The 18,472-nt window shown below is 48.8% G+C and overlaps 1 protein-coding gene across 7 annotated transcripts in view; it reads right to left on the reverse strand.

Annotated features, from left to right (window-relative positions):
- The window catches only part of rgs3a (regulator of G protein signaling 3a), a 70,821-nt gene that overhangs the window by 11,777 nt on the left and 40,572 nt on the right, over positions 1 to 18,472 (reverse strand). For all 7 annotated transcript variants that reach the window (XM_057019908.1, XM_057019907.1, XM_057019906.1 and 4 more), the window contains one exon: positions 8,742 to 9,755. In XM_057019908.1, the coding sequence (XP_056875888.1) occupies positions 8,742 to 9,755 (1,014 nt within the window). The remainder of the gene's footprint in view (positions 1 to 8,741; positions 9,756 to 18,472) is intronic.

The following is an 18,472-nucleotide window of genomic DNA, read 5'->3' on the forward strand; positions in this document are numbered from 1 at the left end:
GTTCCGCTCGCTGCCAACATGTAAAGGGAGCACGCTCATTCGCGCCTGGCTGCGATGTTCCAGCGGGATGTTTCGCATCAATACACAAGTGGTGAGATGTGTTTGCCGAGACCGGCGCACAATAATGCGGAGCATGCAGCCCACCGCAACAGGGCCCTACTGACATGTGCACAAACAGTGCACAGTTGTAATGGAGGACGTTAATATTTTTATGATCTCAACAACCTGGTGCGGTTAAGCTGCATCAATTGATAAAGAAACCACTGTTGAATGTGCTAAGATAACGTTCTCCACTTTCAGTGTAACTGTGTTTCTTTGAGAGCGTTCTAACATTAAGACCCCCACCTGGGGCCCACACAAAACACACGGAGCGTGGAAAAGGCCAGTGAAGCATAAAGGTCTGAGTCTTTGCTAAAAATAACATGGCCGCGTGTGTTTCTGTGTATGTGTGTGTGTGTTTAACTGCACACACGAGTCTGAATGACAACAGTGAGAGAAAAACAGTCAAACTGCCAAAGACCACACAAAACTAGACCCCCGGAGGGCTGTAGATAACCAGGCTGCACGTGTGTGTCAGACATGTTTTGACCTACAGTCTCGTGTATGTTGACGTGCACGTGTGAGGACAAAACTAGTAAATTCTTCTGGCTTCCAACCCAGTGGGGATCAGTGAAGCAGGATTTATAGCACCAGCAGACTGAGAACACTTGTGGGAACGCACAGTCCGGCTCTCCAAAAAGGTCCCTAACAATTAGCCGCAGGAACGTTCGGACTCCGCCGACCTGAAACCTCAGAGCTGCTGAAATGAATCTTGGCCTCTGTGTATTTTCCCACCGTTCCAATCTCGGCTGCTTTTCTTCATCGCCCCTCCCTCAGGCTAAATTCCCCCCACCAGAAACATTATGTGAAAACAAATTGACAAGCTGGCGTCTGAACAACGTGGAAGGGACCCAAACAGTCCTCCCCTCCGCCATGGGGGCAGATGTGGATTGTTGCTGCGTCAGACACCCGTTTCCTGACATTGTGCGGCGCTGCTGGTGGTGTCAGGTTGCGTTTTGAGCCCGAGTCGCTGATTTGGGGGCAAGAAGAGACATTCTAATTGGAAGAAAAGTGTGCGCTGGCTTTTTTCATCCCAAAATATAACACAAAACAGGCGGTTTCTGGTTTATGTGTCCGTGTACATGATGGTGGAGAAGCAGCGCCTGCTAGGTAAATGTCCTGGAAATGGCCGTTCGTGGAAGGCTCCTGCAGTGGAGACACGCACCAACGGCCATGGCCCCGTAAAATGACCCACTTCCTGCAGCGGAGACGCACCTTTCACCAGTAGCATTTATAAAACGCCGCTCAGCACAGATTCTGGTAGATGTCGGTGCAGTTATGTGTCCTGAACATTAGATATGGGTGAATCTGAAGAGAATTATGTTAGCTTGTTAATATGTTGGCTCTATTGAGCTCAAACCTGAGCTGGCAACAGATCATCTAGAATTAAATCGATTTTATGGCTCAGAGGGTTGTGATTGTCCAGCTGCAGTCTGAAACTGAGATAGTTGGAGCCGTTGTTTTACTTCCCAGGACTCTGAGTTCCTGGATAAATACACAGCCATGTAGGGAGCAAAAAAAATGATAAGTCTATTATTGTTCTTCTTTCTTCTTCTATGTTTTGAGTCAGGTATTAGACGACTGACACAGTTTGTTTTCAAAGTCACACGAAACCATTTGTGGCTAAATAAATGAGGGACACTAAAAAAATGGACATCCACTAAAGGACAAATGTGCGTTCTCTCTCTGAGAGGCCCCTGAGGAGATATTGAAGGCTTTATAAAGACCAGGATATAAAACAAGATATCAAGGGGGTGGGCTTCCAAGAAAGGTACAAACTGGGCTGGAAGCAGAGAATCCTGAGGGAAATGTCCCAAATCCAACCGCCGAAATCAGCAGAGATGCTGCGTGTTTACCAAAGATCAGAGTCGGTCCTTTCCCCTCACGGTTCTTTTGTTTCATAAGAGCTCAGAGAAAACATTAACTGGTGTGTTTTACCATTGCTTTTGATGCGTAATTGTGCAACTTCTAAAATTGCATGCTTTTGGTTTGGTTTTGTTCATTGTTCCTATTTATGTGACAAAATGTGTTTCCAACTTCACTTATGAATAAAAGGAAACATCTGGGTCAAATAAGCTTGTAGTTATAAACTGAATGTAATCAGTGTGTGTGTGTGTGTGTGTGTGTGTGTGTGTGTGTGATCAGGTTTACTCCATACTGAGGACCAAAATCCTCATTGTGCTAGCAAAGTGGGGCCATCAGCTTCAAAGGATTGTTTGAGGTTTCAGACATGGGTGAGGGTAGAATTGGGTTCAGGTTAGGGCTGATTAGGGGCAGGTTAAGGAGCTGGGTAATGTACTGCAAAAGTCCTCATAAAGATAGAAATGTGAGGAGTTCCTGTGTGTCAGGGTGTGTGTGTGTGTGTGTGTGTGTGTGTGTGCGGGTGTGTGTGTGTGTGTGTGTGTTATCTGTCACCCCGCAGAGATGCCTGCTTCCTCTATAACATCTTCCAGTGTCATGAGATGGTAACTAAGAGACCATCTTAGAGCAGCTCTTTGAACGCCAACACTGTTTTCACTGTTGGATCTTCTGATTTCTGATTTCTGTTCGCACCAGTCGTGTAAAATTAAGACAGGCGAAGCGTCGCCACTTCCTCCGGTTGCTTAAAAACAGCATTTCTGGGGTTTAGACACCGCAAACACGCACTGTTAGCGTCAGTATCGACTTGTGCAATGACAAAATGACACTAACTGTTGATGGAACCACGAAGATTCCGGGAACCTTCATCAGCAACGTTCTTGTCCTGTCCTGACTCAAAGCCGTGGCATCTTGTTGCCATCGGTGCGCTGTAGGCGTGTGCTGCGTGCTTCGTTTTATTATCGCGTCGGCTCGCCGCTTGGCTTACGAGGGTCTTAGCAAATACGTGGTGATCAGCTGCCACAACAAAAGCCTCAAAGTCACACCAGGCGTCAAAGTGGTTGCATTTCCCCGCCGCAAATAGGAAACATGTTGCAGGTATGACCCGACATGCATTCCAGCCGTGTGGCGTGATGTCACGACTGCCAGGCTGTGACATCACAGCTATCCAGTCCTGCGACACAACGCCTCTGGTGCTAGAATCTCGAAAATAAAGGGGAAGCAGCCACGATGCGAGTGAATTTCCATTGCGTTGAACCTTCTTTGGCTGCCTCTGAGTTTGCATAATCTGCGAGATAGAACCGAGAACACGAACACGACTGTTCTCTGCACCCAAAAGGAACAGTGCCAAAGAGTGGGACGATACGGATCGCTTATTTTAGTGCCGTTCCCAAACCTCTCAGGCTGAAAATGCAGTTCATTTACAAGCAGTTCCTGCTCCTCCGTCGCTGCAGCGCCGAGCTGTGCGCCTGTGCTGTCGGAGCGGCTGAAAGTATTAAAACGCTGCGACATGCGTGTGCTACCAGGCTGCCATCTGTAAGAAGCAACCACAACAAAGTTCTGGTTTCTAGGGAAGCAGAGCGACAGCCTGAGACACACAACCATGGCTGGAGGGACCAGATTCCAAATCTGGCTGCCAGAGAAGGATGCAACACACACACACATTAAGTACATAAGAAGCAGGAGGTACTGGAATATGTGCACACACATTCTGGCTTCTCTATCTATGTAGGGCCTTTCATCTACATAACACATTAGCCATTAACCTAACCATCCTGCCTGACCCCCTTAACCCTGACCTAAAGCCTGTCCCAACCTCAACTTTAAACCATGTCTTAACCCTTAAAAACTCCTTTGAAGGTGTGGGGAACAGAAAAAGGCCTATCATGTCCCCACTTCGCTAGCAGAATTAAGATTGTGGTCCTCATTTTGTAATTAATGCGAGAACACGCACACACGCCTAGAAAATCTCAAAGTAAACAAGCCGTGATGGAATACGTGCCGGCCTCTTTGTGGAGGGACACCAAAGCATCTGGACTATGCGCAGCCTTTTTCCAGTTCGAGTCCCAGTTACAATAAAAAGAAACAGCACTGAACGCATCGCTGCCCTCTCAGAAATGCGCAGTGTCACAATTAGAAACACGCTTTTAAATGTAAAAAATTAAAAAGGAAACCGCTGCATAGATTAAAGTTATAAAGCTATTGGCTGAAAATTATTAAAGCGTGCGGGTCCTTAGTGAGTTCTCCTAAAGAGAACATGCAGCACATGTGCATTAAATGACTTTGAATGTTGAATAATGTAACTCTTTCACATATGCTCTGGAATAAATGATGCGAGGTTGCGCTAAATCAGTCCATTAGAAGAGCGGTTCGTGAGTGGCTGAAATCCTCCCCCTCCTCTGAGCTGCCATTTCTGCACGTCAGCGTTTTACTGCTGGAAATGCATTTGGGTTTCTTGGGTTCTGCACTGATGTGGGCCACATAGCTGAAGCACAGAGCGTTCTCCTCATTTCTATCAGATCGGGCCTTTTATACTGCAGACAGAACGCTGGGGGGAAGGGGGGGGCAGCCTTCCAGGAGCTGAGAACTGCTTCTAAAAATGGGCGAAAATGATCGAGGAGGTGAAACGGGCTGGATTCAGGCGCTGCAACTGGTGTTTATTAATGGAAAAAGACAGATTGGAACCATAGTGGTGTCCTGTGTGTCATGGCTGCGCTGTAGCAGAAGCTTATTTTTGACATTTTGATGCTTTTATGTTTGCACCAGGGACCTCAAACATCAAAGTAATCCAGTAGGGCTCAGGAGGGACGGCCCAGTCCAGACTGGAGAATCATCGTCAGCCTAATTTACTTTGAGTACCAAGCGAAAAACGCGGCATTTTTGCATCCTGACGAATCGGAGAGTCGTTATTAAGCTCAGATGGCTCCCGAAAAATCAGCGCGAGCCCTGGCAGGGCTGGAGAAACGAAATGTCTGCGTGCAAACACAAGGAACGACCTCTCGGCATTTATGCAACCGGCTCCCGATCCAAAATACCGCCATGGCAACGGCCGCTGTAAACACCTCCGCTCACGCGCGCCACTATAAACAAGGGGCCCCTCTGGATCTGCTCTGGGACCAGCCGCGAGGCTCTGGGGCAGATGACAGCATCCCAACGCCCGCCCAGTGGCCAATGACATCGTGGCACCGCGGGCGCTGCTCGTGCATGTTCGCAATGATTTCAGTGTAATAAACAAGGTCAGAGGTCACCACTACATAAAGAAAAATGGGCCCGTTTTGAGGGAGGGGGGTTAACAGAGATATTCCAGGAGGAAACGTTAAACTGAGGAGACAGACGGGGATCTCCGCTCATCAAAGTTGCTCCGCTGAGCCATATCTCATGTTCTTGGACCTGCCTGCATCCCAGAATAACACGTAAACAGGATGCAAACATAAAAGAGATGAATCTTTTCCAAATAAATGGCCCCGTTTATAATAAAAACACACAAAGCCTTTAAAGCCCATCAGAGTTGAGCTCAACTGGTATTTCCAGGATGAGGTTCAGATTTATTCAATGATTGTGATGGATTACAGAGCAGAGGTGCCCGTTCTGAGCGGCTCCGGGTTCAATCCTCCTCGCTCGAATCCCACTCTTCTCCTCGCTGTAGTGGAAAAGTTTAAATCCAACATCTGAGCCAACTTTTTTTTTTTTTTTGCATGAGGCGACGCAGGAAATCTGAAGTGTTGATAAATCCATGTGTTGTAGTCCAGCTGTCACGTCTGTAAACACAACAGATAAACATCCTCGTCTCTCTGGACTCTTGTTTGCTGTCCTGGAAGACTGCTATATCCACGTTTCAGGATTTCACGCCCACCTGTGCACCACACGTAATTAAAATCGCTCCTTTGCCCAGAATTTTGCTCCTTCTACGTGCTCTCGAGTTTGGTTTCAGATTGGGCCGTGAAAGGAGGAGATCGTCCTCCGCTGGATTCCCGGTACTCCTAAACTGCTTCCACGAAGGTCTTACAGTATAAAGTTCTTTCGGTATTATTAGCCCCTGGCTCGCACTCTGTGACATGTGTGAGATATTCCAGTAAGGATAGAAACAAGTGCTGCGCTTTTCCCATGCTAACCTACAAGTTAAACTGGGTACATGCACTCCGGAGCCGCGGGGTCCTGCTAACGGCTAATATGTTTTAGTCGATTACCAAACTGCCTACGTTAATAATATTTCAAAGACTCACTTCAACTGCATGTTTAAGGCAGCATTGATGCTCATCCTACCTGTGTTTGCACACAATTCAGAAAACATATATTAGCTTTATCGCCGACAACGACCGCTGTTAGCATCGGCTTACGCTGTGGAGTTGAGGCCCCTTGTTAAATCTTAAATGACGTGGATTCATTTGCAGCGTTGCGGTTTTGAAAAGCGAATTCATTCTTAGCTAAAAGCTGTTAGGATTAAATTTAGTTGGGAACCTTAATTTGGCTGCGCTGTAGCCTAAAGGTGTGTTTGAGTCGGGACGATGTGATTATGGGAGCCCTTAAATAAAGATCCTAGATTTCTGGATGTTGTTATTTAAGCCAGGGGATAATTTCACTTATTTTTCCATTGTTTCAAGGGTTTGTCACTTTGTCCGCCGTCCCTACACGAGCGCCAGCCTCACCCTACACTTCAATGCGCTTGCTAACATGCTAACATGATTCATTTTCCCGCCACGCCTCATATGAACTCGTGACACGTCGGAGGAATGTAAATCATCCGAACCAAAACATTAACATCATCTTAAAAGCTATTCAAACGCAGCCATTCCCGATTCCAAACACTCCGAGACCTGTAAACAAGATGTTTGGCCCACTTTGGCCGAAATCGTCCATCTCTGATCCAGATTGTGTGTCGCAACCGCGTTAGTGAGGATCCGCTGCAAACTGAGAGGCTGTTCGGCTGATTTGTGGGTTTGAACTGCGATGAGGGTTTGATTAAAAGCCTTATTGGAAAGAACAGTCAGGAGTTTATCTTTATTAAAGCCTTTCTTTTGGCTCGAGTCAGGGTTTCAGTCCCCCCAAGCTCTAAATTAGCTGCAGAATAATAAAACAGATCAGCGGAACAGTTCATCTCATTTATGGGTTTATAATAACTTTAACGATCCGTTTCAGTGGAGCTGGTTTAATAGCTATAAAAGTTAAGAAAAATAAAGAAGAAAATACCGTTCTGCCGAACGTCACAGCCGTTTGACGACCCCGTTATCAGCTTTGGGTCGTTTTATTTTTATTGCAAGCGCGGACATCTGTGAAATCCAGCTGCAGTTCTGGCAGAAATAACAAAAGCAGATTATTTCTCTTGTCGGCCGCTCTCAGGGTTTCTCCCCGAGCCGATGAGAGAACACTCGAGATATCGAGTGAGAGGAAAAAGGTGCAGAGTGTGCTCGTAAAGGGCGAGTAAAGGCTCCACAGAGCGAAACGAGAGAGCTCTTCTCTTCAGTCTTTAATGCTCCTACGTCTGACCAACCCATTAGCCTTTCACTAACACAACAGCATCATTAGATTTTTATGCCACTGATGAGATTTTTAAACCCTCACATTGCTCATTTTGTGTATTTGTGCATGTGGATTTGAGTGGTGCGTGCTGGCTCATGAATACATATGACACGTTCAGAGGGTCAGAGGTCAGGCGCACGCTGCGAGGCCCCGTCGTGCCGTGCCTTATGGTGGCACCACGTGCACGGATTGAAGAGGACCCTACAGGTCATCTTAGCCAATGGAAACATGAGCCCCTGGGGAAATGTGTCCATGACGCCAATAGGTAGTGAAATTATCCTCGATTCTGCCAAGACAAATAGACTCCTGCCTCATCTGCTGCATTCCTCCTCTCCTCCTCACACTCGCTGCCATTTAAGGCTGCCGAGAGCGCTGACAGACCTGAGGCCAGAGAGACTGAAAAGGAGCAGCGCTCACATTGATGCACCACCATGACAGAGTGCACACTCCATCGCCTCTGTCATTTGTGTATCATTAAGTCTATGGGATGTCTCTGGCGCTCTGATATTACTGCCACTGTCTCTTTTCGGGTTTCTCCCTGTTTTTCTTATGGCGATAGATAAAAGCATCCCATAAAAAAGAAATGTGGCTCAAGGTGCTATTAAAAAATGTTACCACCAAAACCACCATACAACCTGCCTGTGTTGTGGATAAAATGCTCATCTCGGGACATGGATTTTTATTTTTAAGACAAATTTAAGTCAGTAGTGATGCAAGAATTGATGGGATGTTGTTTTGTCTGGCAAATGGAGCCAACGGTGTTGCATGTCGCCCTCTGCTGGATAATTACAGTAACTGCTACCTGCACTCTGGAGGCACAGCAGTCCAGGAAATGGCCATTATTGTCCACTTAACTGGCCTTAAATAATAACAGTACTTGATCTTAATGGTTAGGAGGTAAAATAATGGTATGGCGGTAAACTAATTATAAAAATAATTCTGTTCAAAAATTATTAACTGTGCAACTGTAATTTGAACACATTCATTCTTTAGTATTCAGTATTTTTGATCATCTTGATAACAAGTAACAGTTCTGTTTTATAAAGACATTGGAATATTTGCCAGTATTATTACATTCCAAAAATCCATCTTTGCCAAAACCGTGCACTTGCACATTGTTACCGCTTGATGTCGCTCTTTTACAGAGAGAATTTGGTGGAAACGGAGTCTGAGCTCCTGATCGCTTATGTCGAGGGAGGAGGCCCAACTTGATACAGCATGTCGTGTAACTGTGTTGGTTTTTGTGTCAAGCTCTCCGGTCTGCTTACCTTCCTCCCAGAGAACAGCATACACAGCTGGTGCATGGAGCCTCCGTTCTTGGTCAGCTCCTTCTTCAGGGTTTTCGGGGACGGGAGCGTCCAGCCTCCCTTGTTGTGCGCTCCCACGACCTCCAGACAGTTGATGGCGTTGTCAGAGGTGAAGCAGGGCGTGCGGGGGTCCTGCAGCAGGCTCCCCTCGCTGTGGGTGCGCCTGCGGAGGGAGTTCTGGACGCTGAGCCGGCCTCCGCCGTGCTTCTCACAGGTGGCGCCCTCCACCATGCTGCGGCGTTTGCTGTCGCCCCGCTGCAGGTAAGCGTCGTCGCTCTCGTCGTCCTCCTCATCATCTTCCTCCTCGGAGTCTTCCTCCTCGTCGTCCTCGTCATCGTACTCTTCTTCGTCTGTGTTGGGGGAGGACAGGGCGTCGGCGCTGAAGGAGTGATCCAGACGCAGCTCGGGGATAACAAACGAGGAAGAGGAGGAAGACGGGGGCGCGTAGGTGTCAGGGGGCTCAGATGCGTTGTCCTCGTCCGTGTTTGACACCACCAGGCTCAGATTGACATCTCCCTCATCCCTCTCTCTGTCCTCTTCCTCTTTTGCTCTTTTCTCCTCTTCCTCACTGCCCGGGCTCTTCCTGCTGACCATATACTCGCCCTCCTCCTCCTCCTCCTCTTCATCATTCTCCTCTTTCCTGCACTCCCCATCCCTGAGCTCCCTCCAGAGCTCCATCTCCTCTACACTCTTGGAGTCCTCCCCCTCAGTGGAAGGAGGTGGCGTCGGAGGCACCCGATGTCGCTCTCCTGATCCAACCAGGCCTCCCAGGGGCATGTAGATCTCATCCAAAGGGGTGAGGGGCTCCGACGGGTGAGGGCTACCCAGGGTGGGAGGCTCGGACGGACTGGAGGGGTACAGGCTGCTCTCCTCGCCCTCAGAGTTGCGGGGGGGCAGGTGGAGGCACACGCCTCCGCGGCCTCCTGCTACTCCTCCCAGCTCACACGATGAAGCATCCACCTTCGGCTCCAGCATCTGAAAGCAGCAGAGAGGAAAACAGAAAGGGGAGAATGAGTCAGCGTACGTCGGACAGCCCCCGTGTGGCCGTGACCTGAAAACCCGCCCCGGTCGGCAGATTTATTTTCCCGTCAGGAGCTAATCAACTTATTACAAATGTTCCATTAGAGGTTATTGAATTTGATCTTTGACCTTTAATCCAGCGTGGATTCTGGCGCGGGCGAGCGGTAACGTCAGGAGCGCAGCGGGATGATATATGTGGACGGAGAAGGTCGCTCTGACAGAACGAAGGGATTCCGTCCGGTTTGAGAGCTGGGAGGGGCCGACGAGCACATATAGCACAGCCCTCCGCCACCCATCCTGTCTGACTGTTTCTATCATTCGCACACAAAGATCTCTGCCGATGCACCTTTCTGACTCGAAACGCTGCATTTGAAACATTAACCAGTCACCAGGAGGAGAGCTGTGAGGCGAACGGGGCATTTCAAAGCGACATAAACATGTAAACTCATCCCGCTGCTCCTCTCAAAGGGGCCTCTTTGTGCTGGTCAAGATATCCCATGATGACAGCGTGTAGTCACAAGACGCGCTGGCGTAATTGGAAATAATGCAGCCTCCTCTTAGACGGCGCTCATGATATTCCTCTGTGGCCATTAGTGTCCTCACATCCTCGTGTGTGGAACAGAAATCGGCTTTTTTTCCCCCTGACAATGATGTCACACCGTCCAACTGTGTACTTAAAGCTGTTTAGACTCTAAAATTTGGATGAACAGCTGACAGTTCCAACAAACTCCTAAATATAAAACCCACTAAATACCTATTATGTATTCCATGAGGACTTGTCATTATTTTTCCCAGACCCTGGTGCTCCAGTCACTTTTTCCTGACTTTGGCCACAGCGAAGCGTCTGAGCCTGAAATAGTGACTCAGGTCTCCCGATTTAGCCTAAAACGGCCTTGATGTTCACAGATATGCTCAGGCGCCCGGAGGTGAGCCCGACCCCTCGTTGCTCTGGGTCCCTCCTAACCTGCCCAGTCTAAATGATCCTGATCCTGTCTAAATGGTCCTCAGTCTTCCACCGAGGTGCACGTGGAGTATTTTTAGATTCAAATGCCCCCCCACCCCCCCACCCCCCTTCCCGGGTACGCACGCTTCCTCGTGGTGGTCCGAGGTGGAACAATGAGTCACTGCCAGAAAATTCTGACATTTTTACGAGGCCTCTGCGGACAATTTAAGGCTCCGGGGATAAATGTGTAATTTTCAATCCATCTTCTACGTAGATCCAAACGGGCAGCTTTCCCGTCTTCTTCTGCACATAAACCACTGACCTGAAAACATGGCTTCAGACACAATGGAGCCACCTGTCCTGTCAGATCCTCCCTGCAGCCCCCGCGGCGAGCGCACGCCAAGCAGATCCGCCGGTCGGGGCCCGTCCTCATTTCAAATGAAACATTGGCTAACGTGTTTTTCCGTTATCTTTTCAGTCGGCGGGCGACAGAAAGCAAACGACGCACTCGGTCACACGTGCACGTGCACGAGAAGAAGTCATCAATGATTCAACGCGATGCATTTCTGGCATCGGTTACGCTGGGAGGGGGCAGAGAGCAGCGCTAAATGGGCTGTAGTGAAGATGCAAAGTGGACGAGACAAGCAGACTGGAGGAGGAGAGACAGTGGACGTAATGACACAGAAGAGGAAGCAGGACACGTCCATCCTGACTCTCTGACGTACACGTGGACACGTCTCCCGGGCCGGGCTGGATCATATTACAACAGTTCATTTAATTCGGTCCTTGACTTTTATTTTGATGGGAAGTTATTAGAAGGGGGGAAATGCTGAACCTCTTCGAGTGTTAGAGACAGCCACGTGTGCTGGGATGGTTGCCGTGGCATCCCTGGAGAGCCCGTCTACAGTAGACTTTCTACCTTTGAACCGAGTCTCGCCCCCCTCGGAGGCCTCGTTTTATCTCTCTCCATACATGCTCTCCTTTTTTTAATTTCCTTTTTTGGGCGCAAGATGCCATCGACTTCCTGCCTCTGCCCCGGTCTATCAGCCTCCGCCTTTACACCCCCCCGGCTCTGATAAAACCTGCCTCGGCTGATTAGCGACGCTGTTTCAAATCTAGGCTTCCCATTCAAACGGATGCGTCCTTTCTGCCTTGGCCACGCCCTCTCTCTCCTCTCACCGCGTGGTCAATATGCAGGGTGACATCACCGCACACGCATCACTCTTGTTTACCCTCCACTTTGGCGTTCTGAGCTAACAGACGCCTTGAAGCCGAGACACCGTTCCGGGGGAGACGCTAAATCACCGCTAATCTCTCTGCGGCAACTCTGACCCAGTTTGCTTCGCTTGAGCATTTCAGTCATATTCCATCTGCACATTTTTGCTTCTGTGCCTTCATTTTTGAACTCTGACTCTCCTGAGAGCCGCATGGGGCCCTGAGTCCTCCACAAACAGGTGGTTTTAGCAACAAGGACACCATCACAAGCTCAGAACCTCCCCACGCTGACATCACGGACACAAAACAAGCAGTTTGACTATTGATATATCAGAAGGTTAAAGGTGCCCAGGAGAGAAGCGCAGTCTATTTTTATTCATAAAAGAGGGCGAGGCTGCTTCTTAATTCCTTCAAAGTGGGCCGACTTGTTTATATTTCATGGGATCTCATTATTCCGCGGCCCAGCCCGGGATGTCAGTTTGCTCTGACCGCTGTTATGAAAACATGCGCGGGTCTCTCTTCGCATTGCTGTAATCATCAAAAAGCTGCGTAGGACACGGCGACAGCGCGGCGTTGGCTGCCTCTCTGTGGATAAATAAAGCGGGTACGTTTCTGTCCATCACGCCAAATATACATCAGGCCCGTTTGGACACGTAACGGCTACGCTGATCGGCAGGCTGAGGAGCCTCTACCGCTGTATAGACGATCGATTTTTGAATGACCTCATTACATGCGCCACGATGCGCCCATCTGGTCAACCCCCCGTTTCATCCAGAGAGCAGCGCCGCGACGGTAATGGTCAATTACGGAGGAGCCCTCCGGTGTGACCAGGAGGGACGGGCGAGCGTCGATGTGGAGGGGATCGAAGCGGAGGAGCGAGGCCTGTAAATCCAGGAACATCAGGAAGGCAACGCATCAGGAAGCGCTCGGAGAGGTTCACCCCTGCACTCCTGCACAGCAGGACATCTGCAGCCAAGAGCGCAATGATGGGGATCGATACGTTGCAGGAGCGCTGGAGAGATGCCGAGGACGCAACTGCAATTTATTAGCATGAATTATCTCCCCATCAGGACCGCAGGGCCTTTTCCTGCTGAGAACCGGTGCGTTAATGTCGTAGTTCTCTCCCTCCGGAACACAACTTCCACTCAGTCAGACCCTTTGTTCTCCCACACAGACCAGCAGCGCCGGAGACGGCGCCGGAGACGGGCTTCAGACGTCACTCCCAAAGATGCGAAAGCATTAATGGAAGCTTGGAGCTCAGGGAGGGAGAAAAAACAAAAAAAAAACCCTAAAAAGCAACCCATTGAGGCAACCGAGCGTGTGACGACAATGTGACCACTGAAGGACAGAGGGAGGCCTTCACGTCAGGAGTGGACAGAGACGCCTTCTGTGGCCAGTGAGTGTTTGTCTGCCTCCCGGAGCGGGGAGGAGATGCATTTGGCTTTTGCCTCCCGAGTCGAGTTTGTGTTTTGTCTGCTGAGTGAGAAACTGCGTGAGCGTGACCGGCATGTGTGCACCTAAATACTATTGATCATCGTGTCACTGAAGTCAGCCAGCGTAGTCTGAACATACGATTCCCTAGAAAAGGAGTGGGCGTCGCCACAAACAGTTCTGATCCGTCTCACTTTGACCCCCCCATGTGGTCCCATCTCTTCTGTCCTCCTACACCTTTCACCTCAGCTGTGGCACTCGTCCGTCCTCCCCGTGCGTCTCGCCCCACAGCTCCGCCACCTCGCCTCGCTGGCCTCCAGCCAGAGCAGGAACGACTGAAGTCGAAGCACCAAAACAAAGCAGCGTAACAACCTGTCGTTCCCGGAGCGCGTACGTCAACTCTCGCTCACCGCGGCGGGAAAGACGCGCGATACCACCAAGCGGGAGGAGGTTTCACGCACTTTAAAAATAGCACGCGGCAATATACGTCCAACTCCTCACATGAGTCTGTCATAAAGATGTCTGCTGATAAATACGGCTTTATTGCCTCCCGCTATCTCTCCTCACATCTCCTCATCTATCCAACATGTTCGCATGTGACTAAACCACTCCCTGCCCCACAGCAGCATGAAATGAAAAAAAAAAAACACATTTCTCCCCCTCCGAAGTGAAAGACAAGCATCATAAAACTCATTTCCGCTAAAAACCCGGACGTAAAAATCAACTTCATATGGACGACAAAAAAAAAAAAAAAGGAAAAGAGACCATGGTTTGTTCATCGTACCTGGTGAGAGGAAGCAGTTCCAGGTTAGAATCCACTTAAGACAGAGTCGGGCGCTCCACACATCCCTATGAAAGTGGCCTACTTCCTTTGTCAAACTGGAATGTGAGTGTTTGCGGCCGGTTGGCTGTGTGTGATTCTGCTAGTGTGGGCTAGGCCAAATGAACTATGCACACACACACGGAGTGAGAGAGAGAGAGAGAGGGAAGAGAGAGAGAGAGGGATTGCCCAAGAGGCTGAGAAGGTAGACTCTGAAGCTGCACAAACAAGTGAGAAAGAAAGAAGCAGAGGGAGGAGACGGAGATAATGAGGGGGGAGACAAATGAGCACCGAGAGCTAAGAAAGACCAGCATATATGTGCACGTTTGATGGACGGGCACTAATTGTTCCTTGCGTTTTTTTTCTTCTGTAAATATTGTCCAACACACAATATATGAGCACACGGGGCACTGTTTATCTAATTGTGTCCACATGTATCACCTCCGCCCTTTCTTTCCCCTTTTAAGGACATTAATCCGCTCTAGCCGAGTCCCACTGGAAGCACGATGCACACAAAGGACAATGTCTATTGTAGGGCCGTGTTCATTTATCCATACGTGCTGGTATATATATAACCTCCACGTAGCCACGCCCCAGGCAGGAACAACGCCTCTCTGCTGTTTACCAGCAGTGCTAGCACTCCTGTCCTGTCAGGTGGGGACGGTTGTCCAGCTTTAATGGATCGACCGGAAGGGCAAAGCCTGTCAGAACGTCAGCAACAGGTTCTGGCTGCCGCAAGAAGGAAGTTACAGCCTGTGGGTTCTACGTTTTAAATCAAAGTCAGCAGAGGAGATAAATGGAGTTTTGATTCAGAGCAGGACAGGAATGATGGAGGGGAAAGGGGGCGGGGCCAAAGAAGAACTCATTTATCGTTGCTGTTGATCCGTTCGAAAGAATTTTAATAGAACGGAGCTGTCGCGGCTGCCTGTTTTGACTGGGAAAGACTGCAAACAGCAGCAGAGGTGGATTCGAATCTGACGTGTTTCCATTCCATTTCCTCCGAGCATGCCAGCGCAGATAAGCCACATCTCATAAAGTTCCGATGCCAGGCGATAAGGACAACTGTCGAACGCTGCGCAATAAAGAGTTGCGGAGGTCAAAGTACGGCAGCGAGTCGCTCACACGCCTAAGCGGAGCGACGGCGCTTTACCTGAAGCCAGCCGGGCTGGTTTTTTGCTTGTTCTTTTATGTCTGACCTGCAGAGGTCAAAGGATTTTCTACCTGACACATAGATGATAAAGGAATGTGACATATGTCACACAAATAAACATCAGGGCCATGTGTTTGATCTGGAGGTACAATGATGTCGCTAGCAGCAGATTTGGACACACACACACACACACACACACACACACACACACACAGAATGTAGTTACTTCAATGTGATGACAAACTCATGCTAATCGGCTCCAGGGTGCCAGTGTGTGTTCTTTCATTATTAACTGGGACTGAATTATTGTTGATTATTGTTTTTATTCCATCATCGTCATCACCTTCATCATCATCATCATCATCATTAGCGGCAGCAGGAACCACGGTGCTCTCACAGATCTCACAGACAACCCCCCCAAGAAATAAATCAGCACTAATTTAATGCACAAGCCAGAAATATTCAAAGAGAAGTTCAGCGCTGAACACAACAGTGAGGAGCCCCGCGGGCGACCGAGGCTACAGAGCACCGAAACTCACACAACAGCAGGCGTAATCTCAACAACCAGACAGAGCTCCCGGTCTGACCTTCATACCAGTGGAGAATAGAGCGTACATTACCTTAGATACGGGCATCTGGGTGCGCGCTCGCCTCCTTTATGTGTGCAAGTGAGCTGTTATTGGGGTTGCGTCCCAGAGCTCAGCAAATAGTTCATCCACAGGCTCAGAGAGCACGCATGCAGTGTAAATACACACACACTGCTAATCTAATCCAGTGTGACCATGTGTGATTAGTTTTCCTCAGGATGGGTCAGAGCTCTCTTCTCCTCCTCGCTCTGCTTCTCATCTGTTGTTGCTTTCGCTCCCCCATCAGCCCGGTGGTACCGTGCGTGGCAATGTGTGAGCAAAGATGAGAGAGGGAGCAAGAGAGAGAGAGAGGTGGGAAAGAGGAATATGATGAAGGAGGGGAAATGAAGACAGATGGAATCGGGGCGAGGAGGAGGAGGAGGAGGAAGTGGGAAAAAGAAGCGTCATGTGTTAAAATGTAGCGGGAGCGACGGAGATGAAAACACCAAATGCGGCTCAACTCTCCGGAGACATGGGAGCCAGTCGCTGTCCTTTGTCTTCTCCTCTTTCTTTCTCCCTCTTTTTCTCCCTGTCTTTGTCCTGTCTCTCCACCTCGGAGAGCTATTTTTAGAAATTGCTCTGTTGCAACTATAAGATCACAAACACACACACACACACACACACACACACAACACTTGGAGGAACAAATAAGCAAATAACCAGATTTGATCTCAAACTAATGCCAAATGGCTTTAACAATAGTGACTTTTTCTTATTACAACTGCTGTTAATTGTCAACTAAATGAAAGATTTTATAGCTTTCGGCTCCGGGGATTTTCTCTGCTTCCTGTTTCAGAGATCTTTCAACATGTCATTACTGCCAGTCGTCTTTTGTCGGCACTTTACGCCATTATCCCGACTCTATTGCACGCACGGCGGAGCGACAGTCATTTTTCAGGATAACTGCCACGTGCGTAATTAATACTGGCAGTGAATGGAAGCCATGTGCACCTTCTCCAGACCGACCGGGTGCCTTTCGCTGGCTGCTTCTCTGTGTATAATTGCTGTTATATAACTCAGTTATGAATAGTTAAAGGTGAGCTAAAATAAAGCCAAACACGACTCCATCAGAAGGGAAATCATTAATGTTTAAAGGGAGAGCAGGGAATTAATCCTCCACTACAGACCACAATGAATAACATCCGGGAGGGGGCTCTGGGCGTGCCGAAGCTGGGGAGGAATAAGGTGAATGGTTTGATCGGTGGATTAGATGGGGAAACGGAGGTAGAGTGGAAAGAGGAGTTTAAATCGTCTGCTCTGTTAATAGAGGCCGCACGCCTCCCTGCAGCGGTTTGCAGCTCAGAATTATGTAAACGGCAGATTTAGAGACTGCTTAGTCACGTGATGCAGTAGAAAGCAGTAAAGCAGGGGGAACCGTGGCGCTTCAATAGATAAATGAGTACAATCAGAACACCAGAGCTCCAAATGTGTTTTTGATGTCAGCGGCCTTTAATCCAGTCATTGATATTTAAAATCCTGGATAATCCGGAAACGGGTAAAAAGGTGGAGAGCGATCCTGAGACGAGCTGGATAATTAGATTAAAGCCTCGCCAGGGACGGACGCGGAACCAACAAAAAGCACAGCTGAATGTTGCATCCGTAGAACAGCTGCTTTATTTTCCAACAAGACTTCCCTGCTCGGCAGCGGGCGACACGTCGGGTTCGTTATCGTTTAACGAAGATTCGGGTGCTGGCCACCGTGTCGCCGATGAGTTGACAACGGCGGAACAATAAGGCGAAAGGCACCGACTCTCCAGACGCTGACGAGATGTCTTGTAAGTTGATTTACTGAGCTGGAGTGTTGCAGACAGTCTGGGGTTCCAGCCTCAAAACAGCTCCGTGAGGTTTACTGACACTCACAGACACAGAAATCCAACGCACGTGTCCACATGTGTGGACGTAAACATTGACGCAGAGGGCCAATAAATTATTTTTAAGGCCTCATTAGAGAGCGGAGAGCGATCTCGTAAATAATCGCTGAGCTTGAATGAAGGCAGCGGGCGTAAAAAGAGGGCTTCAGATTGGTCCCTCATATCCGCTGGGAACAAGTTCTAAATTTGAATGTCGCACCCTCCAAAACACATCCCAGAATAGCACCAAGTGTGAGTGCTAGTCTGAGTGTGTGTGTGTGTGTGTGTGTGTGTGTGTGTGTTCTGGTATTCATCACATAATGGGGACCACTTCACAAGTAGGGAAGTGAGGGCGTTTCATCTTTAAAGGGGGGTTTAAGTGTTGAAACTTGGTTTTGAGGTTCAAGTTTAAAATGTTCAGGTAGGAAAAGGGGCTGGGGAATGTATATCCCTCGAGTCCTCACAAGGCTAGAAGCACAATCGTGTGTGTCCGTGTGGGCTCACACTTCACAAAGTTGCCAAAATCACGTGGAGACTGTAAATATTTGCATTTGTGTTGTCCCACGGTCATATCAAGTTGGACGAGTGTTATCTAAACTGCAACATCTTGTTGATATCTCCGTGGACACGCAGAGGA

Source organism: Takifugu flavidus, chromosome 20 (genome assembly GCF_003711565.1).
Source record: "Takifugu flavidus isolate HTHZ2018 chromosome 20, ASM371156v2, whole genome shotgun sequence".
Lineage (NCBI taxonomy): Eukaryota > Metazoa > Chordata > Actinopteri > Tetraodontiformes > Tetraodontidae > Takifugu > Takifugu flavidus.